General features: G+C 35.6%; 1 protein-coding gene across 1 annotated transcript in view; it reads left to right on the top strand.

Moving 5' to 3' along the window:
• FSHR (follicle stimulating hormone receptor) overlaps positions 1 to 27,563 on the top strand; it is a 229,042-nt gene that overhangs the window by 120,681 nt on the left and 80,798 nt on the right. Inside the window, exon 3 of the mRNA XM_003758290.3 lies at positions 26,715 to 26,789. Coding sequence (XP_003758338.1) covers positions 26,715 to 26,789 — 75 coding nt within the window. The remainder of the gene's footprint in view (positions 1 to 26,714; positions 26,790 to 27,563) is intronic.

Below are 27,563 nucleotides of genomic sequence, written 5' to 3'. Positions count from 1 at the left end.
ATTGTCAGCGACTGAGGTCTAATTGGAAAATCAGTTGCTATGGTAATTCTTGCTTCTTACCTTTAAAAACACAATGCTGTTAAGAAGAGGGGGGGGGGTAAAATCACTTGTAGTTGGTGACAGCAAGAAACACATTTAGATGTACAAATGGTAGAAATAATGCATTCAAATGAATTCTAAAACTCGAATCATCATTCGATGTAATGAATGGGCCCAGAATCTTCATTTGTAGCAATGTCACATTTGGCTACCTAATGATTTTCTTCCCTTCCAAATACATACAATTTTAGAAATAAGGATGAAACAAAGAAAAAGTATTGGGGGCATCCAAAAAGTTCTGGCTCAGAAGTAGATAGGGGGTTTGCAGCAATGGAGAGGAAGTATAGTAGATAAGAATAGGATCGTGGTAATGAATATTAATTCTATTATTCAGTCATTTTTCAATCACATCTAATTCCTCATGACCCTTTTTGGGGTTTTCTTGGCAAAGTTACTGGAGTGGTTTGCAATTTCTTTCAACTCATTTTACAATAATACTAATAGCTAACATTTATACAACGCTTTGAGGTTTATAAAGCACTTTATATTTGTCACTTGATCCTCATTATAACCCTATAAAGTAAATATATTTATTAATCCCAGTTTACAGTTGAGTAAATTGAAACTCAGAGAGATTAAAATATATCATCTTTATTATTGTTGTTGCCATTTTTGTCATTATTGTTGTTATTCAGTTATTTCAGACTCTTCATGGTCTCATTTGGGATTTTCCTAACAAAGATACTGGAGTTACCATTTCCTTCTCCAGCTCATTTTACAGATGAGAAAACTGAGACAAAGTTAAGTTACTTGCCTATAGTCACATAGCTAGTAAATGTTTCAGACCTAGCACTCTATCCCTTCTAGCAGCCCCTGCCATCAGCTGCCTAGGGTCAAAGATCTAGAAAGTTTTAAGATAGAATTTAAAATCAAATCCTTCTGACTCTAAATCCAGCACTTCAGCCCATTACCCAACCTAGCTGCTTCTCTGAGTTCTTCTGTCTTTGTCACCATCTATGTGCCTATGAACACAAATCTTGAAGAATCTTGAGGAAGGATTTGGACTATACAGCCTCAGATGTGTCTTATACCTCTTATACCTCTAAGTCTGTATCCTGTCTGATCCTGTGGTCACTTGTCCTAACTACCTCATTCAAGTGTTAAAAAGCTTAAGTAAAATAATTGGTTTGAAGCTGTCTTGGAAAAGTAATAAAATTGTTATATTGCTAGAAGTTTCGTATAGCATATGGGACTGTGATCAGAAGAACTGGATTGAAATTTTGGCTTTTATCTAGTGTGGGATTCCTGCCACCCCTAAAATCTTAATTCTTTCATGAGGCTTCAATCATTACACTTCCTTAATTAAAATCCCCAAAGAATTCTGCAATGGCTGTCTCACCAGTCAGATTTTGATAATAGCTAAAGATATAGATGTGGTTAAGATTCCTGAGGGAGAAAGTATAAAAAGAGGAACAAATATGGATAAGAACCAAACCCATTTAAGAGTGAGAGAGAAGGAAAAGGAAACAACTGATTAGTAAGACAGAGGAACAACCAGAGTAAGAAGAAAACCAAGATTGTTGGGGGTGTCACAAAACACAAGAGAAGATGATTTCTGGTATAAGACTGGAAAATGACCATGAATGAGATGCTCAACTCACTAAGAAAGATAAAAAGAAGTATATCCTAGAAATAGCCATGACAAGGATAGGAGAACAGTAGTCTGAGTAGATGTTGTAGACTTTTAAAAGAAGCAAAATTATTGAGAGATAATGGTGAAACAATGATCTGCAAAAATTAATAAAGAAGTAATAATATGCAAATTCCATGAACATAATAAAGAATAGAAAAAGTAGACTGAAAGAAATGCTATTATCAGGGTAAAACTACTTTTAAATTATAGTGAAGAGGTAAGATAGGTTACTAGGACAGGTAGAAAATAGCAGAATATATAGATAATAGGAATAAATAAATCAAGAACTCAAGGGAAATAAAAACTTGATAGGGTTGGGGAGAGGTATTGCAGAGGGAGTGATGAGCTTGAGTGTCCAACTAAAATATCAATGTGTTATCCAAAAAAATCAAAATACATGAAATAGTACAAGATACATGACTCCCATGGTATTGTATATAATAAAGTGCTAGATTGTATACTTGGAGTCTTACATTGAGAATATTGGCCTTGAGTTGAGTCATCAAGGATGAGTACAATTTGCCCAAGTGGTAAGGTCTGGAAGAGAATTCCAGGTGGTGAGATAATATGAGCAAGGGAGAAAAGGAAGAACTATGGGTAGCCTGCATAGTACACATGGGGAGAATGATCTGGCAAGAACAAAGAGAATGAAGGGGAATGGTGAAAATTAGTTTGAACAGGTAAATGATACAAGATTGTGGAAGGTTTTGAAAAGCTGGATTAGTCATACCTATTCACATTGGGAGAGGAAAATACTTCCATCGCCTACTAGAGAAGATCTATGAAAGCAAAAAACATATTTATTCTTTAATCGTTTCTCCCAAAGAAAATTATGCAGAGATTTTTGCTATTTGATATTACTTGAATGCAGAACCAAAAAATTGGTGTAAAGTTCTGCCTTAATACCTTCACAACTTTGCACTTGATTTGGACATTGCTCAATAATGGTTTTTTACGTATCCAGCAAAATGCTTGACCTTTGGTAAAAAGTTGACATTGTCCATCTCCTCTAACTTCTCTTTAAATACCCCAAGTTAAACTTGATCTCCTAACACCTAAATGGCGACCACAATTACTTTAGCTGATAACTTCACTTCTGTCTCTCTAGTTCAGGGGTTCTAACTTAGGAATCTGTGAAATTTCATGGAGAAAAAAAGCACCCTGGCTTTCATTGACTTCTAACTTAATTTTAGCATTTCTTTCAATTACTGAAAACAATTACTTAAATCCACAGATTTCATCAGACTGCTAGAATAATCCCTGGCACAAAAGAAATTTAAATCCCTGCTCTCCTCAATTCCCTTGGTTAAAATGAAAACATTAGGCTGTCCCTAAAAAATGGCATGGGTTGCTTTGTTGTGTAGATGGTGAATTCTAGCAAAATCTGACAGAATAAGAATTTTGTAGGAATTTTGTAAGAATAAGAATTTTTGTAGAATTTTCTATTCAAGAGAGGAATTAGACTACATGACTCCCAAGTAATGCAATCAGCTGGTAGTACTCATAGCACAATGGATAGAAAACTGGGCACTCAGATGCACCTTTTGCTACTTACTAATTGTATAACCTTAGTTTCCTTCAATTTCCTTAACTGTGAAACGTAGATAATAATATCACATACCATGCAGAATTTGGGAAAATTATGCAATACAACTTTTAAACCAATGTTTCCCAGTTTTGTGAAGAACTAATCAGTCCTTCAATAAATTACTATTTTTAAGTTAATGGGTCAATAATGTCATCTTGGCATGGAATGAAATTAATTTTAAAAATTAAAAAATATATAGTATGGAACCACAACAAATAAAAATCGACATTTCAACTGTTACCAACAACCTAATTCCAAAGAATGAGTTGGAAAAGCCCTTAAGAGGAAAGAGTTCTCTTATGGGCAGTAGTAAAGGATTACTGGGAAATGGACTTATTCTATTTTTTCTCTGATCATGTGAGCCCTATGACAAGCAGTTGGATTTGGGCACTTTAAAGCTTAGAATGTAATACCAAAGAGAACCAACAGGGCCCAGAAGCACCAATGCAAAGCTCATAATTCTAGCTACTAGAGGAGGCTGTTCAGTTACAGTTAGGAAAACAATCCAATATAGAGTCAGTGAAAATATCTCCCTGTTGTTTAGAATAGCTCTATTGACAATGGTATTATGCTCTAGGTGCTATTTTTAAGCGGGATGTTTAGATATGGTGCTCCAGTGAGACTCCATTTGAGATGCAGTTGAATATAAGTTCCTTGTCACTCAACAAGAATTAAAATTAAAAGGAGTGGGGGAAAACGGAAGGCCCATAAAGAAGACAGTCAAATGCCATGCATGAGAGTTAATGGGATGGAAAATTGAGGGGCATAAAAAATAGAGTAATTGTTGAGAGGAAAAGGAAAAAAAAACAGAGACTGGGAGAAGAGAAGGATGGGGCTATTAAAGAAAATCAGAGAAAGAGGAAGAGATGTTAGAAGTATGATGAAGATGACAAAGGAGTAGAACTAGTCTCAGAGGAAATGATTTAAGTGTTCCTGGCACCTTGGAAGGAGCCTGGCACTGAGCTTCCATGTCCTATTTGTATTTGCTGTTATGATTTGTAAAGAGTACCAGAGTCTCTGATGGGCAGGAAATGAAAATTATATTTAAAGGTGAGATCAGTGGAGTCCTCTTTTAAGCAGATAATAAAATAATCTTTATACTCTGAGAGAGTAACTATGGCAGCTTATTAAGAAAATTTTTCTCACTTTCCTTTTCTAGAATTCAGAATGAACAAGATACTCTCACTGACCCTTATTCCTAGTCCATAAGAAGGAACTTGGAGTAATGGGCATTCAAAGAATATATTGTGTGACACTATTTCCTTAAGAAAAGTGGCATATATAAACAGAATGACCACCTGAGAGTTTAAGGCACCAAATCTGGCCAGTAAACAACAAAAATGACTTCCCCCTACAGGGAAGAGAATTCCTATCTCTAGACCAATAGTGGAATTGTTTGCCCAAGAAAGAGTGTTGTCATGATGAGTCAGGGAGAGAAGAGATGCACAAATGATGCTCTAATCATTTTGATGAGGAAGGAAAAGAGGAGGGGGAAAAAGGTAGGGAAACAGTACGGAGCAATAGAGTTTGGAAAGAAAAGCCTCTGAAGGTACTGTGGAGTTCATCCCTGATAGCATTAGGGTTATGGATGCCTGAGGAAGAGAGAGAATATTAGGTGCCATTTATAGAATACTTGGACTTTGCAAAATATTTTATATACACTATGTCATCTGAGCTTTTATAACAATCCAGTAAAGCAAGTACTATTATACCTATTTTTCAGAGATGAGAAGGTTGAGGGTAAGGGAGGTAAAGTGACTATGGCTAAAAAATAGTAAATTTCAAAAGTAGGACTTGAATTCTAGTCTTCTTTATCCTAAGTCTAGCATTCTATCCACTATACACTGGTGGGGGGGGAGGAAGGAGGGAGAGGAATCGCAGAGATCCAATGACTTAGAGCAGGTGGGACAAGACCAGAAGCCAACATGGCAAAATGGTGGAGCACAAAGGTGGAACTTCGAGGAGTAGCCAACCAGGGAGAGGAAGAACAAAGAGAATTGTTAGAAGGAGGCAATCAGCTTCACAACCCCAAAAAACAACCTTTGTTTTCACCTCTAATGGAAGTTCACCACATTCCCTCTCTCTTTGGGAAACAGTGATCTAGGCTATTACTGACCATATATATGTTTGAGCATTGCTGCATTTGTTTTGTTGTTGCTGCACTTTGAAGAGCCCTGGAGGCATCACATCTGCTAGGAAGAAAGCTGCATAATAAACAAAAGGATATTGAAGTTCAGCATGAAGTCTCTCAGACTTCTCTGCCTTGCATGGATTTTGGTATAATTGTCTTCAAGCTGTTCTCCTCTATTACTTTCCTCTCTGACAACACATTTAATAAAATCAATGGTAATAAATGTGTCATCTCATTATTTTATTTTCTCTGGCATAGTAGAGGTTGAGTAACCTACAGTCAGAACTGTTAATAAGATGTTTCTTTTTGTGAATTCTTAGTCTAATAATTAAACTAAGGAAAAAGAGACTACTTCAAATTCTCACTCACCCCAATTCCCTGAAGTATTCTGCTATGGGGGGCAGCTAGGATGCCCAATGGATAAAGCACTGGGTTGTGAGTCAGGGAGATGAATTCAAATCCAGCATCAGACACTACCTGTGTGACCCTTGGCAAGTTACTGATCCTGTTTGTTTTAACCCACTGGAGAAAAAAATGCTGTATCTTTGCCAGTACATTGGACCATAGAGTCATAAACAATTGAGTGACTGAAAAATCATAAGTCTGTCATAAAGAAGAATCATGCTGGCCTGAATAATAAATAAAAAACTAGATTTGAGAGGGGTTTTTTAATGAATATATTTCCCTAAATATGTATTATTCAACTTGAAATGATTATTAACCAAATGAACTCAGCCCTAAATAAGGTACTATATTCATAGAATATAGGGGGGAAAAACTACTCAGAAGTGTATTGGAAATAGATCAATCCAGCTCAGGAAGCCTGTGATGAAAACAATTCACACACACACACACACACACACACACACACACACACACATATATATATCATCAAAGAGCTGGAAAGACCCTCAGAAGTAATTGAATCCAACTTATTGACCTTGTAAATGGAAAAACTAAAAAATTTGCCTTGTCACAGGTATTAGACGTAAAATTATTTTTAAAACCTAGAAGGGACTTCTGAGGTTATCAAACCTAATTTTTTTTAAATATGTAGAAACTAAAGCCAAGGGAAGTAAAATGACTTGTCAAGAATCATACAGTTGGTATCTGAAATGGGATTCAAACCAAATCTTCATGACTCCAAGAACAGCAACTCATTTACTACAAAAGTGTTAAATGAAGTAAGCTTGTCACTGAACTATGGTCTAGGTATCATGGGAACAACGTTTTTAACTGTATTATAGACAACTCTCCCAAAAAAAGTTTTTCTTCCTTTTCATTATGTTTTTTTATGTTATCCTGTTATACTTTAATCATATTCATTTACCTCTCACTTCATTTTACCTTGTGATCTTCATGCTATTTTTTTCTTGATCTAATTATTACAAGATGTTTATCATCCATTGTTGTGTCCTAAGAAAACTCTAACTTTGTTTCTGATATTCATGGATAGAGAAGGAACTTTACAGACTATTAATGAAGAATTTGTGACTCAGGGAATCTCCGTACCTAAATTTACCTAGGTAATACTCAGGATTTGAACCCAGGATCTCTGACTGTAGAAGCAACATACTTCCCACTGTACCATTTTGTCTCCCTGTTACTGTTGCTTTTGTTTCATTCTATTTTTCTTCCGGTATTTTGGCCTTAACTCCTTTGAATTCATAGTAATTCCATTGTATTATAGCACTTATGTGGGTTGCCAATTGTTTTGTGTGATTTTCAAAAAAAATTTCAAAAAAAAAAGTTCTTTTGAGAAATTCTAGTAGCTTTTGCTTTCTTTTGGTCTATTGTTCTCAAACAAGAAACTGAGGAGATAGGCTTCCTTGCAGCCTCTAAATCTACCATCTTCCTGGAAGTATCTTTAAGGCTTAATTGGAACAAAAAAACATAAATACTCATTTCAAAAATGGAAACCATTTTGAGGAGCCTCTAAAAGTTTATCTTGCTCATTTGGATACAAGTACTATTCACATTTTTTTTACTAGGATGGCTTGGAAGACAGATTGTGGAGAAGAATAAATAGTTCTTTGGAATTTTTTGAGGACAAATGCTAGTTTTAAAAAATGGCATGATGATTTGTGATCATTTGCTGTTGGCATTATTTTTGTTTAAAAACATGAGGGTTTAACTTGAGGGTCTACATTAGTGTGGTTCAATGGTCTTGACCACCATTTCAACCATACTCCCGTTGGGGCCATGTACATCTTTCATAAAGACTCAGATTTCCAATGACAAAGGAAACTAATTTGACTAAGAACCACACAATGAAAATTAAATTGTACTTTAAAAACACTCTCTTCTGCCTCTTAAGGAAATTGGTGGTGAATTTTACCTAATTAAATATCTTTCTGGTCTTATTAGCCTGCCTTCTAGCTATGGTAGCTACAATCATTGCTTATTAATGAGTTTGTATTTACTATTAATGGGGATATGAAAGCAAGAGACATTTGGAGTAGCAAAACATCAATATATAATAGACAGCCAGTCCTAGAATCAGGGAGACCTCAGTTTAAATCCAGCCTCAAAAACTTAGTAGCTGTGTGATTCTGAGCAAGTCACTTAACCCTGTTTGCCTCCATTTCCTTATCTATAAAAAGAACTGGAGAAGGAAATGGCAAAATTCTCTATTTTCTTTGTCAAGAAAACCTCAAATGGAGTCACACCAAGTTGGACACTGAACAACAAAAGAAATAATGTAGTCAAGGACTTTAGAATATCTTTGAAGAGTCTACATAGTTCCCTTCCTCCCAAATAATGCATGTCCCCATCACCCACAGATAGAGATGAAATCTCCCAATTCATCAAAGTCCTTCAGGGAACTCCATTCTTCACCTGCCTTTCTCTAAAATGTTCCTGACCTTCCATTTGATGAGCTTGAACTTTGAATTGTTCCTCCCCTGTCGAGAGTAATCTATGCTTGCCAAATCTCTTCATGTGAATAAAGGCATCGAATAGTTGGTTCACTATATGGACAAGATTAGGGAGTTGTTCTGGGAGTTTATTTAGGGGTCCGTTTGTGGCTAGGAAACAGTGTTTTTCAGTGTGGAAATTGGCCCATTCAAGGATTAAACTATCAACTTTGGGTTCGTTAGCACTGCATTCTAAGATACTGACCTAATTGATCTAGACCAGTGCAAACAACACACATTTATATAGAAATTTTAAGGTTTCAAAGAATTTTGCAAATATTGTGTTTTATTTTATCCTCAAAACAATTCTGGGAGGTAGGTGTTATTATTATCTTTATTTTACAGATGAGGAAACTGAGGCAGAGAGAGTAGGCATGACTTGCCTAGAATCACATACAACTTGTACATGTGTAAAGTCATATTCTAGCTCAGGTCTTCCTGACTCTTCCTCCTATGCTAGCATCTAGCAGTCTAGATTCATCTAGCAGTCTAGAGCTAGAAAATACTTTAATGGCTATTTTATTAAAGATCTTCATTTCACAAATGAGGAAACTGAGACCTAGTGAACTAAAGTGACTCATTCAAAATCTCCCAGGTAGCAAATGGAAGACACAAAACTGGAAGCCATATTTTCTAACTGCAGAGACAATACTTTTTTTCTATGTGGCATACTTTCTTTGAATGAAAATGCCTACTGACCCAAGAGAAAAAAGTTCATTAGAATCCACAGGTATGAAAAAATCAACTTAATTAAGTTAGTTTGAAGTTATCTCTTCCACCTTCTCTCTTTCAAAGAAAAAGTCAGAAAATGTTAACTTGTATTATTTTAAAATTATGCAATTACTTCAGTTCTTTAGTTATCTGTGATTTCACTCCCTCCACTGACACAGATCAAAATCTCTCTTCATCTTAATTGTTACTGACTCTGGAATCAGGAGGACGGGAGGTTCAAAACCAGCCTCAGACATTTGACATGTACTAGCTGTGTGACTCTCAGCAGTTTGGCCCATCACTTTAACCCTAATTGCCTCATGGGAAAAAAAAAAATTATCAGCCAGTCTTCATGAGTAATTGTGGCTGAAGGAAAAAAAACAACCTGTTTCCTGGAAATTAGTTTCCTGGCAATGAATCTTCCCCAAAATAAGTTAGACTACTCTTCCAATGAGCGACACATAGTTCATTCCCAGTAACATTAGAAGTCTTTCCTCCTTGATAGGATCATCTAGGATTTAGAAATTTCTTCCTAATCTTACTAATTATGTGATCTTGGAGATGCAGCCTTTAACTCAAGATTGCTCTCCATGTTATAGTGTGGTATCTGGGAAAATCTTTAGAAGAGGATTGTAGAAGGAAATGTGTGTAAGAGGCACAGAAATAAAGTAAACAAAAGTTTGGGGAAATTAATGAATGATTGAAAATAGTATGCAATTACTATATCTCACATACTGAAACAAAAGAAATAGTCTTGATGTACTTGTTTAAATAGGAGTCTCCCACCCAAAAGAAGGACTATAATCATTTAGGGACCCATAAGATCAGGATGGGTCTGAGATGCAAAACTTCAGAGGCCTGAGACCTTCGGAAGCAAAAATGAGGCTATTTCTATAGTGATAATATTAGGAAATTGTGTCATATACTACTTGCCACTTAGACTGTGAGCTTTAAAAAATTAAAATATGTCATTTTTCTCTGAAGCGTTTGTTGGATGACTAATTGCTATACACAGCTCTTCAAATACTCATTCTCTTAAACCTCCAGAATTTCTCTTCTGAATGGATTAACTACACCAGCCCACTAGAAGAGAAATTAAACTCAGCTGAAGCATAATGGCTAAAACCAAGGTTCTTAACCTTGTTAAGACAGAACAAGCCTGATGTCACATTGGATAAAGCACCATACCCAGAGTCAAGAGGCCCTACTTTCAAAATCAGCCTCAGACTCTTAACCCTTACTACCTGTGTGACCCTGGACAAATCACTTAATTCTAATTGCATAGTAAAAAAAAGAAAAAGATGCTGTAGTAAACATGTCACAGATCCCTTTCAGAGTGTGGTAAAGTCTATGGATCTCTCGTCAGCAAAATGTTTTTAAATACATAAAAAAATATAAAGATCATTACCCAAGGAAACTAATGATATTGAAATATAATTATCAAAACATTAAATAAATAAATGCATGATTATTAGGTTCAGAAGCCCTTGTAGTCTTTAAAATACCAAGCAATGGCCTGGATCCATCTTATAGTCTAGAGGTACTAATATTTCCCCCATATTCTCTTTCAAGCCAATAGCACAAAGAATTACTTGTGTACTATAAGGAGCAGTTGGTAATGCACTTAAAGTGAAGCTGGTTGCTATAGTACTGAATAAATCAATGAATGAACATTTATTAAGATCTTATTCTGTCCTAATACAAAAGTGAGACAGTATCTGTCCTCACCAAACTTCCATTACAATAGAAAAGACAACATGTATAGATGAATGGTGACTAGGGAGGAATATTTTGGCTTAAAAAGCTACAAGTATGATGAGTGGACCCAAAGGGGAGTAGGCTATATACATTTTCCAACAATGGTAATATTGATTTGATTATAGTGACAAATACTTGCTGGCAAGTAGGAGGAAGAGGAGGGGTAACTGCCAAAGGCACTAATAGGGTTGGGGGTAATGCAGAAGTCATGTAAAATACTCACCAAATAATAGGAGATAATCTATCTAAGAATTGTGTTATCCCCATCATGACATACTAAAGTATGACATTCATTTTCTCTTACATCTTTATTAATTGCTTATAAAACTCACTTTGAAAAAACAAAGGAATTAGGGGAGGAGACAGCAAAATGAACTCTGAAAGTCTCAAGACTTGAGATCAGTTAAAGAAGGAAAACTAATTTTTATATCCTTTATACTCACTTTTATATCCTTTGCATTCATTTTTATATCCTGTGTGCTTATTTAGCTTTTCTCTGCTCTGAAAAGAGCTGGCTCATAGAACTAGAATCCTTTCAGGCACTTCCTGCAATTCTATAGGCTAGTATACTTGAAGTCAAGGGATCTAGATTTCAATTTCTTCTCTAGCGATTAGTATTTGTGTGACACTGGGGAAAAATCACTTCACTCTCTCATCCCCATTTCCTTGCTTATAAAATGAGGAGAAAAACCCATGACTTGGAAGATTTCTTTTTGCTCTAATATATGATCTTTTGATTGGTCCAAATCATGACTTTGCTATTTACTAGCTATATGACTTTGAACAAATGATTTCAAGTCAAATCAACAAGTTATTATCTAGTGCCCATTATGCACCAACCACTGTGCGAAGCAACGGAGATACAAAGACCAAAATAGCTCCTGTCTTCAAGGACCTTGTATTCTAAGGTTCCTACTCCATTCTCAAAAAAAAAAATGACATCCAGAGGGTGATATCCTGACCTTCAAATGAATCAAACTTAAATGAGGTAAAAGTATGCTAAGTCTCACTCCTTTTTCCAGTCATCAAGGTCCAGGAGCAAGACATAGGTTGACAATTGGAAATGGCCCCAGATTCAGTGAGAGATTTTAGCCATTTCAAGCTAAAGAATTTCCCAAGTTTCAGTTCCCTAGATTGATTAGGAAAACTAAGCCATCCTTTGCCTCTATCCTTATGGAGCCCTTAATCACTGAATTAGGAGATAACTACAGAAGAAAGGCAATAGCTGGGAAAGGCTTCTTAATAAAGGTGAGATTTTATTTGAAACTTAGAGGAAGACAAGGAGCCAGGGAATAGAAATGTAAAGAGAAAGAATTCCAGACATGGATGACAGACAATGAAAATGGAGATATAAATCCTGGACAGATTTCAAATTTGATCTTGAAAGTAATAAAGAACCAGTGGAGTTAATTGAATAAGTTGGTGATGTGGTAAGACTTGAGCTTTAGGAAGATTACTTTTGTAACTGAGTGAAGGATGGACTGGAGTAGGAAGTTGGTTTGAGGCAAAGAGACAAACCAGCTAACTATTGCAATAGTACAGGTGTGAGAAAATGAGGCAACCCTGCCAGAGGAAGACGAGGTAAGTGTATATGAGAGATATTGCAAAGGTAGAATTGACAGGACTAGGAAATTGTTGGATAAGGGGGAAATGAGAGAGTGAGGATTTGAAAATGACACTATGGGTAACTTAAAGAATAATGGTGTCCTCAATAGTAATATTGAACTTAAGAGAGTGGATTTTAGAGGGAAAGATAATAAGTTCAGTTTTGGACATGTTCTCTGGATCCCATTTTCTTCATCTGGAAAGTGAGAGAGTCAGACGTATACAGCCCAAAACTCTATGTTCCTGTGATCTTTTTAGAATTGGCTTTGAAAACAGGAACACAAGGCAACCAAAGACATACCCCCAGCTCCTTTGTTATTTTGCTGAGGGTTGGTCCATACCTGAAGATTGGTGTGAGCATTATAATCTCACCTCCCTTTGAATTATCAGCTTTTGTGGCAAGTTTTGTGATTTCTCTGATTCAAGAAAACCATCAGCGTTTTTAAGAATTTGTGTTCCACTGACCTTAATGCAGCAAACAGAAAACTCACCTTCTAAATGTACTGCATGTAGTCTTATGTTACACATCCTTGCAAGTCACTGGTTAGAAAATTGCTGTGTACAGAGACAAGGCTAATGCTTTCAAATCCAGGGACTTGGTTTGAAAGCTCATCTCTCAGGATCAAATGCTTGTCAGATTAAATGGGACAGTTTAATGCAATAATGCAGGCAACTGATTTTCTACCAGGGGAAATCCTGGAATCCTTGACAAGACTGCCAAGGTGTGCTGCCAAAAATGTTCCTGTCACTTCACTCAGGTTCCCAGATGTGACTTTGCTCCCAAGCTAAAGCTTTACAGAATAAGGGCTTCAAGTTATTGGAGTGTGCTGGATAAATGGAAATCCCTTTCTGATTTAGTCCTAGTTAAGAATCTTCATAAAATATATAAGATCTCTTTCTTCCTGAAAAATCTTGAAAATATAGTTGACTACATTTTGAATACCTATTGGAGTTCCATCCAGAGGATAAGTGATAATTGGATAAGACTGAAAGCCCAGTGTTTCCTAAGGCAGGAAAGAGGGTTTGAGCATTTTAAAGAACTTACCCACAATAGTTTGTTCCTGTATTGGAAAAGGAGTTAATGAGAGGAGATCCATTTACGAGCATAAGAGATGAACTTGAAGCCAGGAAGACCTAAGTTCACCCAGCACCTCTGACATATACTAGTTGCATGACCCTTGACAAATCACAACTTGAGTGTTCCAAACAACTCACTAAGACTCTAAATTGCAGAGAAGGTCCCAACCTGCATCAGTAGAGAAAATTTCCTCTTCATGATGCCCCAAATATTAATAAAATTAATGTCTTTAGCCCTATATTGTTTCATGATTATACTTCTCTATTCTAGATTATATTAAGAGGACAAAACCAACAAATAAGTGGTTTCCAGTAACTAAGGTAGCATCCAAGATGATTAGTGACTGGCTAGCAAGGACTTTTAGAAAAATGGACTGCTGTAAGAGGAGTCATCTCTTTATTTTGGCCTATAACAGTGATCCAAAAGGATGATTTATACCTCTTTCTTCTTTTTTTTTTTAATTCAGAGAACAGACCAATGAGCAGAATACATAAACATATGGACAATCTCTACTTTTCCCCCAACAACTATTAATAATTGACCTGGGCAAGGATTCCCAATAGGGAATGTACTCCCAATAGGTTTTTTAAAAATAATGGAAGAACAAAGATAGGATAGGGGACTTTGCAGGCCCAAGAGATGGCAACAATGGAGGCACTGGTGCAAGTTACCCCACAGCAGACTCACCGATGATAAATCACATTATTGATCAATAGAGCCCAAAAGCAGGCCAAACACATGGAATAATTCCACCAATAATTGTAAGCTGGATAGTGAATATACCATTTCCACTCCTGGCCTCTGGCTCTATTCATTTATTTTACTTTATTTAGTTTTATGGCAGGGCCAACCTGAAATGTGAGGCCAATGATTCACTACTGGTCCATACCTAGAAACCATTTTACATAGAGCTACTTGAGTAACATATTTCATTGAATACACTTTATCCATATGTCAAAAGGCAGGTTATGGTTTTCTTTGCACTGTACTACCATATAGAATGTTAGATTTGGAAGAGATTCTAGAAGTCATTTAGGTCATTCTAATTTTCAAGCGATCTGTCATCTGACTAATGTTTTGTTCCTCTTGTGTTAAGCTGTTATTTCTTTTTTAAAAAATATATATTTCATGGCATTAGAGGTTGAGACAAAATGGAAAAGAGAATCCAGGAAATTGCCTGAGCATTCCCTAGTTTCCTTTAGAAACAATATTAAATCAAGCTTCTAAATGGGATTCTGGAGTGACAGAACCCACAAAAAGATGGCATAAAACAATTCTCTAGCTTAAAAGAACTTGGAAGGACTTCAGGAAATGTCTGTTTCACTTGGATAAAAAAGGAGTGCATCCCAAAACAGAAGTTAGGCAAGCTAGTGGGAGGCTCTTAGCCACAACATACACATCGGCAACCTAGACTCCTCAACATACTACTTGCACCACAGAAGGCAAATTACCATCCTCAGGATATCAAGAAAACAGGTACAACTAGGGTGGGCTACCCCAGAACAGTTAGCAAGATGTCAACACCTGAGATCCCAGTATGGAAAGTCAGTGAACACACCACTGACCCCCTGCACAAGAGCTTGGGATAGTGCCTCGCATGCCCAGGACCATAACTACTCAACTTTTATAAAATAACAAAAATAACAGAAAGATTTCTGACCATAGAAGCATTCTATGGCAACAGGGGAGATCAAAACATAAACTCAGAAGAAGGCAACAAGGACAAAAAGGCCCACATGTGAAGCCTCAAAGGGCGGGGGGGGGGGGGAGAGGGGGGAGAGTAAGACTTGGTCTCAAACCCAAAATCACCTCTTAGAATAGTTCAAAATGAACTTTAAAAATCAAATAAGAGAGAAGAAAATTTGTGGGAAAACATAAGGGATATATAGAAGAATTATGAAAGGAAAGTCAACAGCTGTAAAAAGGAACCACAAAAAATGACTAAAGAAAACAATTCCTTAAAAAAACTGAATTGGCCAAATGGGGGGAAAATCTACTGAAGAAAATAATTTTATTTTTTTTTTATTTTCCTTTTTTTGCTGAGGCAATTGTGGTTAAGTGACTTGCCCAGGGACACATGGCTAGGAAGTGTTAAGTATCTGAGACCACATTTGAACTCAGGTCTTCCTGACTTCAGGGCTAGTGCTCTAGCCACTGCACTATCTAGCTGCCCTGGAAATAATTTTTAAAAAAATAAAATTGGCCAAATGTGAAAGGAGGTACAAAAGTGAACTGAAGAAAATACATCCTTGAAAATTAGAATTGGGTAAATGGAAGTTAATGATTCCATGAAACATCAAGAATCATTCAAGCAAAATTAAAAGAAGAAAAAAATGAAGAAAATGTAAAATACCTCATTGGAAAAACATGATCTAGGAAAAAGATCTGAACAATTTGTAATATATGTATGTAATAGAATACTATTATGCAATAAGAAATGATAAATTTCAGAAAAACCTGGAAAGACTTGGTATGAATTCATGCAAAGTGAACTGAACAGAACCAGAAAAATATTGTATTCAGTATCAATAACATTGTGTGATGATCAACTATCATTGACTCAACTCTTTTCAGCAACACAACAATCCAAGAAAAGTACAAAAGACTCATGAAAGAAAATGCTATACATATTCAGATAAAGAGGATCCTGAATGCAGATCAAAGCATATATTTTCATTTGCCTTATTGTGGAATGTATTGCCTTATTATGGAAATTATGTTCTATATGATAGCATTTGTACAAACTATATCAAACCACCTAATTTCTTCAGAAGAAAGAAGGAAACAAAGGAAAGGAAAAAAAATTGAAACTTAAGATCTTGTAAAAATTAATGTTAAAATTTTTTGGAAAGGTAACTGGGGGGAAATACCATTTAAAAGAAAAAAATTCCCTATTACATGTAAACATTAATATTCATTTTTTTATTTGAATTCCAAATCATCTCACTGCCTCCCACTGTTTTCCCACAGATTGAAAAGGCAAGCAATGTGATATCACACACACACACACACATACATATACACACATATATGTCATGCAAAACATAATTCCATATTAGTTACGTTGTGAAAGAAAGCAGAGGTGAAATTAAACAATAAAAATAAAGTAAAAGAAAAAGAATGTTTTAGTCTGTGGAATTTATCAGATCTCTCTCTGGAAGAAAATAACATTTTTCATTATGGTTCTTCGGAATTCTAATTGCTTTGATCAGAGTACCTAATTCTTTCATAGATGATCGTCCTTCCAGTATTGTTGACATTCTATCCAATGTTCTCCTGGTTCTTTTCACTTCACTTTGCATCAGTTCACATAAGTATTTACAGATGTTTTTTGAAGCCAGCACCCTCATTATTTCTTAGGGCACAATACTATTCCATCACAATCATATACCACAATTAATTCAGCCATCCCCCAAGGAATATACATTTCCAGTTCTTTGCCACCACATAAAAAGAGTTGCTCTAAATATTTTTTTGTACATATAAATCCTTTTCCACTTTTCTTGATCTCTTTAGGATAAAGACCAGGTAATTGCTGAATTAAAGGGTATGCATGGTTTTAGAGCCCTTAGAACAGTAAGGAATAGTTCTCCAGAATGATTAAACTAGTTGAAACCTCCACCAACATTACATAAGTGTCACAATTTTTCCACATCCCCTCCACCAGTCATTTTCTTTTTGTGTCCTGTTAGCTAACAGGACATGGGGTAGTGGTATATGAGAGTTGTTTTCATTTGCATTTTCTTAATCAATAGTGATGTAGAGCATTTCTTTAAGTGACTATAATTAGTTTTTATTTCTTCTTTGGAAAACTTCCTGTTTAAATCATTTGATCATTTATCAATTGTAGAATGACTCATTTAAAAAAAAAATTGGTCCAATTTCCTACATGTTTGAGAAATGAGGTCTTTATCAAAGAAGCTGGCTATAAATTTTTCCCCAGTTTGTTATTTTTCTTCCAATTTTGGCTGCATTAGTTTTGTTTGTGCAAAATGTTTTTTTTTTTTTTTTCATGGAATCAAAATTATCCAGTTAACTACGTGTGATCTTCTCTGCTTCTTGCTTCGTCATAAATGCTTCTCTTCTTCATAGGGCTTCCAGGTACATTTTTTTCCATGCTCTTCTAATTGACTTACAGTATCACTTAATTTCTAAATCATTTTATCCATTTTGACTTTATCTTGGCATAAATTGCTTTTCAATTTTCTCAGCAATTTTTGTCAAATGTTACATTTTTATCCCAAAAGCTTGATTCTTTTATCAGACTAAATCATTATGATCCTTTACAATTGTGTATTGTGTACTTAATCTATTCCACTAATTCACTACTCTATTTTTAAGCTATTAATTTTTCCTCCAAATTTTTCCTTTATAACTCTCATAAATTTTCTATTTTTTCTCTTGGGCTTTCGTTTTGTCTATAAGTTTATGCTTAACTCCTTTTTTTTTAATTGTATTTCCTTTCTTCCAGAAACTCTAGTTGAACTTATATCCAAGCTGTTTTCTTCTAAGTTTCTGTCTAGTATATCTCTATCAACATAATAACTCTTTATGATAATTTTAAAATTCTTAACTAAAGTGAATTAATTTTTAATTATGAATTTTAATTTGTGTTAGGATCAAGCTCAGGACACTTTCAGAAGTAATGGATGCAACTTGTTTAGTCCTATTTTGTATTTTGGGGGACCTGCTGCTGCTTTCCTTGGTCTTGAGAGCTAGGTCATTAAAAAGTTCTCAGGGTAAACTCAGGTTATTGAACTACCTTTTCCAGTGAACCTCCAAAGCTGTCTGAGCCAATTAAAGTCTGTTCACCACACTCCTGAACCAAGATTTGTAGGCAGCTGATCCAATTTTGAATCTAGATAATAAAACTTGTAAGTCTGCCTCTAGTTGGAGATTTAGTAAACTACTTTTGGCCCTAATCATCTTCAGCTTACTCAGAAGCTTTGAAGACTCAGAATGACAAAACTGTAGGCTCAACATTGGTCTGAGCTCGTCACCTTAAGATGTACAACTTCAGACTAGGCTGAACACTGGAACAGATAATCCACACCAGGGTTAGAAACATACAACAGCCACTGCTCACTTTCCTTCCTTCCTGTTTCTTGTCCAGTACACAGTCTCAGATACACAATCATTCCTGACCCAGGCTCACAACCTTTAGATTCAGATTCAAGGTCATCTAAACCATTCATTATTTTCAGGAGAGCAATTTATCACCTAGATATGTTAAATAACCTCCCCAAGGTGTCATAGCTAATTGGTGACAGTAGTGAGACTAAAACCCAGATCTTCTAACCAGTCAAGTCTCTTTCATTATTATATGTACTAGATGTAATAATCTTGAAGTCTCTTATTGATTCGTTTTATTTGGATTCCTTTTTTCTTTGGGCTTTTTCCTTCTGTATACCATATTCAGAAAATTTTTCTCATTCATAAACATGGAGCACTAGCAAAATAATTGGAAGAAAGGGGCTTTAAATCTTTGCTTTCATCAATCTAAAAATGAAGTTTTACCCCCAAATGAGCTTTTACCATTTACCTCTTTTTCTCTGTTGACTTGAAAATATGGGCTATTAAGTACTAGGGTCAAGAGCAGGTACTAGTTTATGGATGCTCTACAGTTCTCCATGAGTATGCACTTTTAAGATTCAGCCTTTTTATTTCAAAATTACCTTCAAATTACCTGAAAGTGAAAAATCCCTTACTAACAACAATATAGGAAAGGCTGTTTCAAGTTATCTTGCTTTTATGATGTTGCACTTAAGAGTGGTGTAAAATGTTCCGATAAGCAAAGTTATTTTTATAATCCTGATTCTCAATTACCATCACTGACTGCTTGGGTGATTATAAAAGGATTCCAAACCTCTTCCTGCAGACCTAGTTATAACTCATAGGGGCTTTCAGCCCATTTACAGATTGACGGCCTGTTGGGGAATACTTAGAAGGAATTTTCCTTTCATTCTAGAGGACCAGCCCCCAATGATTCAGCCAGCAGTTTTATTGTGTATTTCATGTGGTGCTTGGGGTGGATTTGACAGGGCTTAATAGGAGGAGAGAATTTCTCTTTTCCACCATCTCTACCAGAATAGCATGACAACCTTCCAAGTTACTACATTCCACAGCTCCTCCTTCCTAGGATAATAAACGTTCAAATTCCCAAACCATCCAAAGTACAAATCTGACATGTAATAAATAAGTTATGGCTTAGGAGGAGGGGCATTTCCGTCCTCTGGGGAAGAAATGTAATGTCCTCTTTCTCCTCACAGGACTACCCCCAAAGTTCCCAGTTCTTGATGGGTAGTTTAATGTTTTTTTGGTTTACCAGTGCCATCTGTTGGAGAGTTCCCAGAAGTGATATAGTCTAAATTTCAGAAGTATGTAACAGAATGTCAGTGTTAGGAGTTGTAAGAGATTACCTTTTTCATCTCTTTCATTTTACATAGGAGAAAATATATGTGTGAAGAGTGGTGAGATATCACTTAGGTAAAGGAAACCATGAGTGGGGAAAGGAAATGATCCCCTATCTTTAATAAGGGTTGTTATGTGAAAGAAAGATTAAATATTCTTTGTGACTCCAAAGAGGAGAATTAGGATCAGGGAGGGGGGAAATGACAAGGAGACAGATTTCAGGTCAGTGTAGAGATCTCTCAAAATGTCTCACTGACATTATAGTCTCACTGCCTATAAGGTACAGAGCTCCCTGCTATTGTAAGAGTTCAAGGAACATATATATATATATATATATATATATATATATATATATATATATATATATATATATATGCATATATAGAGAGCAACACATGATAATATATATATGCATGCTTATGTCAGGGACATTGCAAGGTATATTTATATGATGTCCAAAATTCTTTACAATAGCAAGGTTTCAGAAAGATTACCTTACAGCTAAGAAGCAGCAGAGCTGCACCTAGAAACCTGGTCACCCAACTCTCAGCTCAACATATATCCCATATTTCTTTGGACTTCATCATGAAGAACATAAAATGGAGAATCTTTTTGGAAGAATCTTATTTGCAAACATTTGCTTTCCTTCCCAGAGGTATTTTTCTTTCTTGGTCAGGTCCCTCTTTGACAATGAATTGCCAAATTAATTTTAAGTATTTTTAGAACATAAATGTATATGGTGATCAATTCATGTACCCAAATTATAAGGCAGGAATATGCTACTCTTAGTATAACTATAGCCTAGATAATGATCAGGAATAACTTAAATCTATTGATATCACTAGGAATAACCTTCAAAGATTTCTCTTTTACTTTTCTTATCCTTTTTTCTGTTCTTCTCTATTGCTTTAAATATTTGAACACATTTCTCTTCATTTTTAAATTATCCTACAGAATTTTCCTAGTATTTGATAGATCCAAATCATCAGATGTTCCAGTAGAAGCAAGGTTCAAACAACAGGCTAATGTCTCCTGGAATCCAGTTTTCAGACTTTCATGATTCTGTGATCTCAGTGACCTGGGTTTTCCCTTCAATTCTGCAGATTTCAACCCAATTCTTCTTTTCATCCTATGCAACTATTGTCCATTTTCTCCTTTAAGTCCCCCCCCCAGAGGATTTATTCAGCATGCTTGGAGCCATCTCTAGAACTCTTGACCCTGCCAGCATATCAGCAGAATAGAGGAACCATCTACCATCTTTCATCCATACCACAGAATCAGCCCACCTCCTTTTTCAGTCATACATCTTTCTAGTATCATATTTAAAATGGAAGCAAACAGCAAAAATAATCACAAAGGGAAGGAGATACAAAGTTTCTGTCCCCACTATATACTTTCTTCTATTCAACTTTGTTGGAAATATGCTACAACCTACTCACATCCTCCATATAGTTCTCACACTTGAAAGGGGATAATTGATGATTATTTGACTTTGGAAAGAATCCCCTAGCCACCTCCCCATTCCAAAATACCAGAAATGACTCCCTACTTTCTGGTGTGAGCTATTTAATGTGCAGAATGAATCACTAAAGATATAGACTCATAGCCTTAGCCGGGGCAATCACATTTCAACTGGGTATTTAAACCCCAAACCTTGATAGATTCACTAAGCAACTGAATTCAAAAGCAACACCTTCGATTACCTACACCATTGAGTTATGTACTTTTAGTGCTCTCACTGGACTTCTCTTTCCCTCCCTTCAGTACATTCCCTTGGCTTTTATATTTCTTCTCAGCACTTCAGCTGTTTTCCAGTCTGGGTGACAGTGCTCCTTTCTAAGCCAATTTAAATTAATTCTGCCTGTAAGATTTCCTGAGACACTCTCAGCTGCTGCATTAAAACTGCATGGGCTCCTTCCCCAATACACCTAATAATAGCACTTTTCATTTCCAAGTCACTTTATAAACATTAACTAATTAAGTTGCCCAGTCTCTTCATGAGGTCTGAGCCTCTGAGTAGTGGACTCTCTTCTCCTTACATTCCAAGTTACTCCCTAAGAATAAATGAGGGCCCTGCAGTGATATCTTAACTCTTTCAAGTTGTGGTGATGTTTCCTCTGATTATTAGAGGAGAGAAATTTGCTAAGATCACATATTATAAGTGCCAATTTTTTTAATTCTTATGAAATGAAAAATTCATGAAATAGTTACTTCCGTGGAGAGGTCTCTGGAGATAAAAATGAGGAACATAGAACAAAAAAATGTCATACAGTTTGTATTGGCTCTTAGATGAATCTCATAGCTCATCTTGACCAACAAGAGGAAAATTAGGAGTGACTGTTAAGATTCATAGAAGAGGAATCTAGAAGGAGATCTTATGCTGAGAGCATTCAGAGAAGATGAGGCTGAGGAAGGAGGATTGAGAAGGTTTTGGTAATTGGTCCTTAGCCTTAGAGACCAATGCTAATCCAGGAAATGAATTAAAGAGTCTGTTTTCATTTTGAAGGCCCCTTGATACAAATTAGCCAGAGGAATTTTCTTCAACCAGACCAACCAGGAATATGAAGGATCGTTTAAAGAAAAAATGGGGGAGGGGGGGAAATAGAGTAAGATAGAAAGTGAGATAGAGGATATATCAGAGATCTTGTACCTTTCCATCTTCCAAAGAAGGATGTGAGAAGCATAATATTTGAAACCTGAAGAGTAGGCAATTTATGAGGAAAATAGAAAAGATTCTGTCATTTTGGAGAGAGCAATCCAAGAAGCATACTCTCCAGATTCTCCACCCATAGGCATAGAATAAGGATTCATAAGAAAGATCAGACTGGGGGAATTGAAGGAGACAAGTATTTTCTCCAAACTCCAGGTTCCCATAACAAAAATTAAGGGTAAAAGTAATAAAAGAGTAAAAAGAAAATGAGTCAGGGAAATAGCTTGGAGAGACCTTTGGCCACCATTTCCTAATACCTGATCTGTAGCAGACGATAATATGGATAATATGTGTATGTATGTACATAGATACATGCATGTCTATATATATGTATGTATGTATATATAGTATATGCACACACATACACTTAGTTGCATGAAAATCTTTTTTTCTTAATAGGGAAATAGGAGAGGAGGAAGATAAAAGAAAGGGGGTATGAGAAAAGGAGGATGGATTAAGGAAGGCAATAGCTAAAAAGAAAATGGGTTTTGAGGAAGGATAAGATAAAAAGAAAAAAGAGAAAAACAAACAAGAAAATGAGATCAAGGGAAATATACAGTTATTGATAACTGTGAATGTGAATGTATTGAGCTCACCTATAAAATGGAAGTGGATAGCAGAAAAAGGTGGAAAGCACAATCCAATAATTTGTCATTTAAAAGAGACACAGAGAGAATTAAAATAAAGAACAAGAGCAGAATCTAATATGCTTCTGCTACAATAAAAAAAAAACAGAAAAGAAAGATAGCAGTAAGTCATAATCTGAAACAAAGCAAAATTTAAAAATAGACTTAATTTAAAGACATAATTGTGGAATCTATTTTTTCATGAACAAGAAATATCAAAAATAAAGCAAGATTCTCTAAAAAAGATCATGTGTCTCAAATATATAGAAAATTGAATAAGTTTTTAAAAATAAGAGCCATTCCTCACTAAATAAATGGTCAAAGGATATGAATGGGCAGATTTCAAAAGAAAAAATCAAAACTATGGTCATATAAAAATGCTCTAAATTACTACCCATCCGAGAAGTGCAAATTAAAACCCATCAATAGGTATCATCTTATACCTATCAGAAATGACAAATGTTGGAGGTGATGAGGAAAAATAGTACATTAATGAATTGTTGATGGAGTAGTAAACTGGTCCCACCATTTTAGAGAACAATTTAGAATTATACCCAAAGGGCTATAAAGCTTCATGGTCTTTGTTCAATAATACCACTAACTAGGTCTGTATCTCAAAGAAGTCAAAGAAAAAGGAAAACTATTTATATCTCTTTTTAAGGTGGCAAAGAATTTAAAATCAAGGGGAAATGCTTCAATTGGGGAATGGTTAAACAAGCTGGGATGGAGTATTGTTTTACTATAAGAAATGATGAGTGGAGTGGTTTCAGGAAAATCATGGCAAGATATGTATAAATTGATGCAAAGTGAAGTGAGAACTGGGAGATCATTGTGCACAGGCATAGCAATGTTGTGATTATAATCAGCTGTGAGAGTTGACTACAATACAGTCAATACAATGATTCAAACCAATTCCAAAGGACTCATTATAAAAAGAAATATTATCAACCTCCAAAAGGATAATTAACTCTGAGTGTCAATTGAAGTCTAATTTTCTCACTTTCTTTATATTTTAGTAATATGGAAATGTTTGCCATGATTTCTCATGTGTCATTAATATATTGCTTGCCTTATCAGTAAGTTGAGTTATCTGATTGCCTTATCAGTGAGGTGGTGGAAGGAGGCAGAGAATTTGAAACTCAAAATTTAAAAAGAATGTTTAAAATAAATAAAACAGTTTTTTTTAAAATACACACACAAAAACATAGGCAAAAAGTTTGCTAAAAGCTATGATAATACAGAAATAAAGAGATAACGCATTCTATTTAAACTCATGTCCCTGAGATACCAGGAACATTCTAGACACTTTAAAATGCATTGAATAATAAGGATTATAATAAGGATATTTAAAAAAAGGATTATGTTATCAATTAGGACCTCACCTGACCTTTGATGCATACAACCCAATATAAGAGGGCACTGGTGGGTATAACACTATCTTCTGAAATTTTCTCAGACTCTATCACAGATGCTATGACACTCTCCTATGGTCAGCCCTTTATGAGGAGTGTCCCAGAATTATCTTTCCACTGAGGTTGATGGGGAAAGGAAATAAGAAGAAGTAAATAAGCATTTACTAATCATTTACTATGCACCAAACACTATGCTAAGTACTTTACAAATATTTCCTTTGATCCTCAAAACAACCCTGAAGGGCAAGCACTTTATTATCTCTTTGTTGCAATTCAGAAATTGAAGCAGACAGAGTTTAAGCAACTTGACTAGGATCACACAGCTAATAAAACCAGATTTCAAGTAAGATTTTTCTGACTGTAGGACTAGCATGCTGTACATTGTACCATTTAAATTCTTGATGTGCGTTACCCAATCAGAAAATGACTCACAAACTCCATCCTATTAGGAAAATCCTTCCCCCTCTGTTATATCATTTATTTTGTTCAACATTGATTCATCTCTAATTCAAGGAGATATAGTTTATTATTGAATTCAGAAAGTTAGAAATAAATAAGGCAAATTACATCAATGGATGATTAAAGGAAGCACTTATTAATCATATATTAGCGCAAAACACTGAGCTAAAGAACGGGGAAACAAATAGAAAAGTAAGGCAAACCCTGCTTTCAAAAAGTTCACATTCTAATATTGGAAATCACATGGAAGGGTAGCAGAGTAAAGTCAGATGGAAAGGTCCCATTATCCTCAGGGTACAGTGGCAAAACAAGATGGCAATTCCTCTTCTCTGATGTCATTTCAACTGGAAAAAATGGTAAAGGTTTCTTTTGTTGAACTGTTTAACAGAGTTAAGAACTCTGGTGGAAAGAATTTTTTTTCCAGTAACTGTGATTGAGGCGCCTTCAGGAGTAGTTTCCAGACCATATCTCCATAGTAATTGCTTTTCAAAATTGCTGGACACTAGATTGCTATTTCCAAAACTCCTTGATTTGGGGTCTTAGGCTATCTCCATCATGGTCTAGAGGTACTTGGCAGTAAGATGGTGGTGGTAGTTAAGATAATGCATGTTACCTCCTGTCTTTCTCTCAGCTTGCCTTGTTGGCTGGTTCACCTGGCCTGTGAATGTCAGGTGGTTGGCAGTTAGTGGGGATGACTAGTCTCTTCCAAAAGAGTTCCCCAAATGTGAGGACTAAGATGGAAGTAGAGCCAATGGTCTAGGAGGTGCTGCCACTTCTATAATTCCTGTGCCTTTCTGTCTGCTAGTAACAGTTGGTCAGGGGTGCCAGTCAGGATGAGGAGGGCAGACTCCAATCATCACGTTGATTTCTCTCCTTATCTACTTCTCTATTTCCCAAAGGACCAGTTGTAATATTTCTTTTTTTTCAGTTGCAACATTTCATAATAATATCTTTAGCCCAATTCAAACATTTTCTGTGGCCCCTTCTCCCTTCACACTGAAAATAACACATACCACAGGTAACCCATACTTTCTTGTTTTGTTCATATTCTTCCTTCTACCAAAATATCTTCCCCATCTTCTATATCCAAATCCTATTCATCCTTCAAAGCTCAGATCAAAAACCCATCTTTAAAAAGTTGTCCATAATAGATTCATTTGTACTACAGAAGAGATTCCTGATTGGAGAGTTCTAAGTCTTGAAATCTCTGATCCTGGCTCTGTTGTTAAGCAGCTTTATGATATTCAACATTAAGTGAACTATTAACTTCTTTGGGCCTTAGTTTCCTTATCTGTAAAACCAAGGGCCAGATTAGATTCTTGATAATATCTTTTCATATTAAAGATTTAAAGATTCTTTGATTTTTCATTTGCTTATACATTGCCTAGGAATTATTTTCTAATTGTGCCTCCCACACAATGAGACATTATATAAATTCTATATATGATCTCTCCACCTAAACTATAAACTTCTTAGAGATAACAACTATGGCTTTTCATTACCCCCATGATATATAACAGATTTTTAATAAATATTAGTAATTTAATTTAATCTAATCAAGCATCTCTTTATCCACAGAGAAATCTCTCAAAATGATGCCTTGGAAGTAATAGAAGCTGACGTATTCTCCAACTTACCAAAGTTACATGAAATGTAAGTAAGAAAAACGGTGGCCACTTCTTACGCTAAATAATAAGGGGAATTTATATACTCTACTTACAATGCATTATTCCTTTCTTCTCCACTGGCTGACCCCAACTTTCACATATTCTACTAAATTAAAGGGATGCCTCACAAGTACTTCAAGGAAAGCAAAAATGAAATATGCAAAGTGAGTTTTATCTATAAAAAGGTAACACAAACATTATTTCAAGTGATAGTTATCATTTCCTATCCATATTCCATTACCAGTCTTAAGTACTTGCCTAAAGACTACCATGAAAATAATTAAAGCTCTACAAGAAGTTTGGCCACTAAGGTTAAGGTTGTAGAGAAATTATATGAAGAAATTTATAAGATAGCTCAAGTTAAATCAACATATATTTTGATGCCTGATGACTTTGATTCAAAGGCATAGAAAGTGAGAATAGGAAGTGTAATGTTCTCTTCTTTAAATCATAATCATTCTCTGGGAGCAGATTTCTTGCGGGGCTTCTGGAGGCAACCTTTGTCTTAGTTCACTGTAATAATCACCTCATATGCAGCCAGGAGTTAAAGTCCAATCCTTTATTGTTTTCTTTTAACTCTTGTCCCTTTTCCTGGGGCCTGGCTAGCTTTAATAGAGGCCTATCTTTCTCCTTGGTTCCAAGAGCTCTCGCCACTAGTCCTTTGACTCTCCAGCTTCAGCCTCTACCTTCCTCTGAATCCAAAAGCTTCCAGCCAGCACGCAGGTATAATATGGAATGAATCTGACTCCTCCTCTGAGAG

This window comes from Sarcophilus harrisii, chromosome 2 (assembly GCF_902635505.1).
Source record: "Sarcophilus harrisii chromosome 2, mSarHar1.11, whole genome shotgun sequence".
In the NCBI taxonomy this organism is placed as follows: Eukaryota; Metazoa; Chordata; class Mammalia; order Dasyuromorphia; family Dasyuridae; genus Sarcophilus; species Sarcophilus harrisii.
Note: the sequence above shows the minus strand (reverse complement) of the source record. Positions and strands in the feature narration are given on the sequence as shown.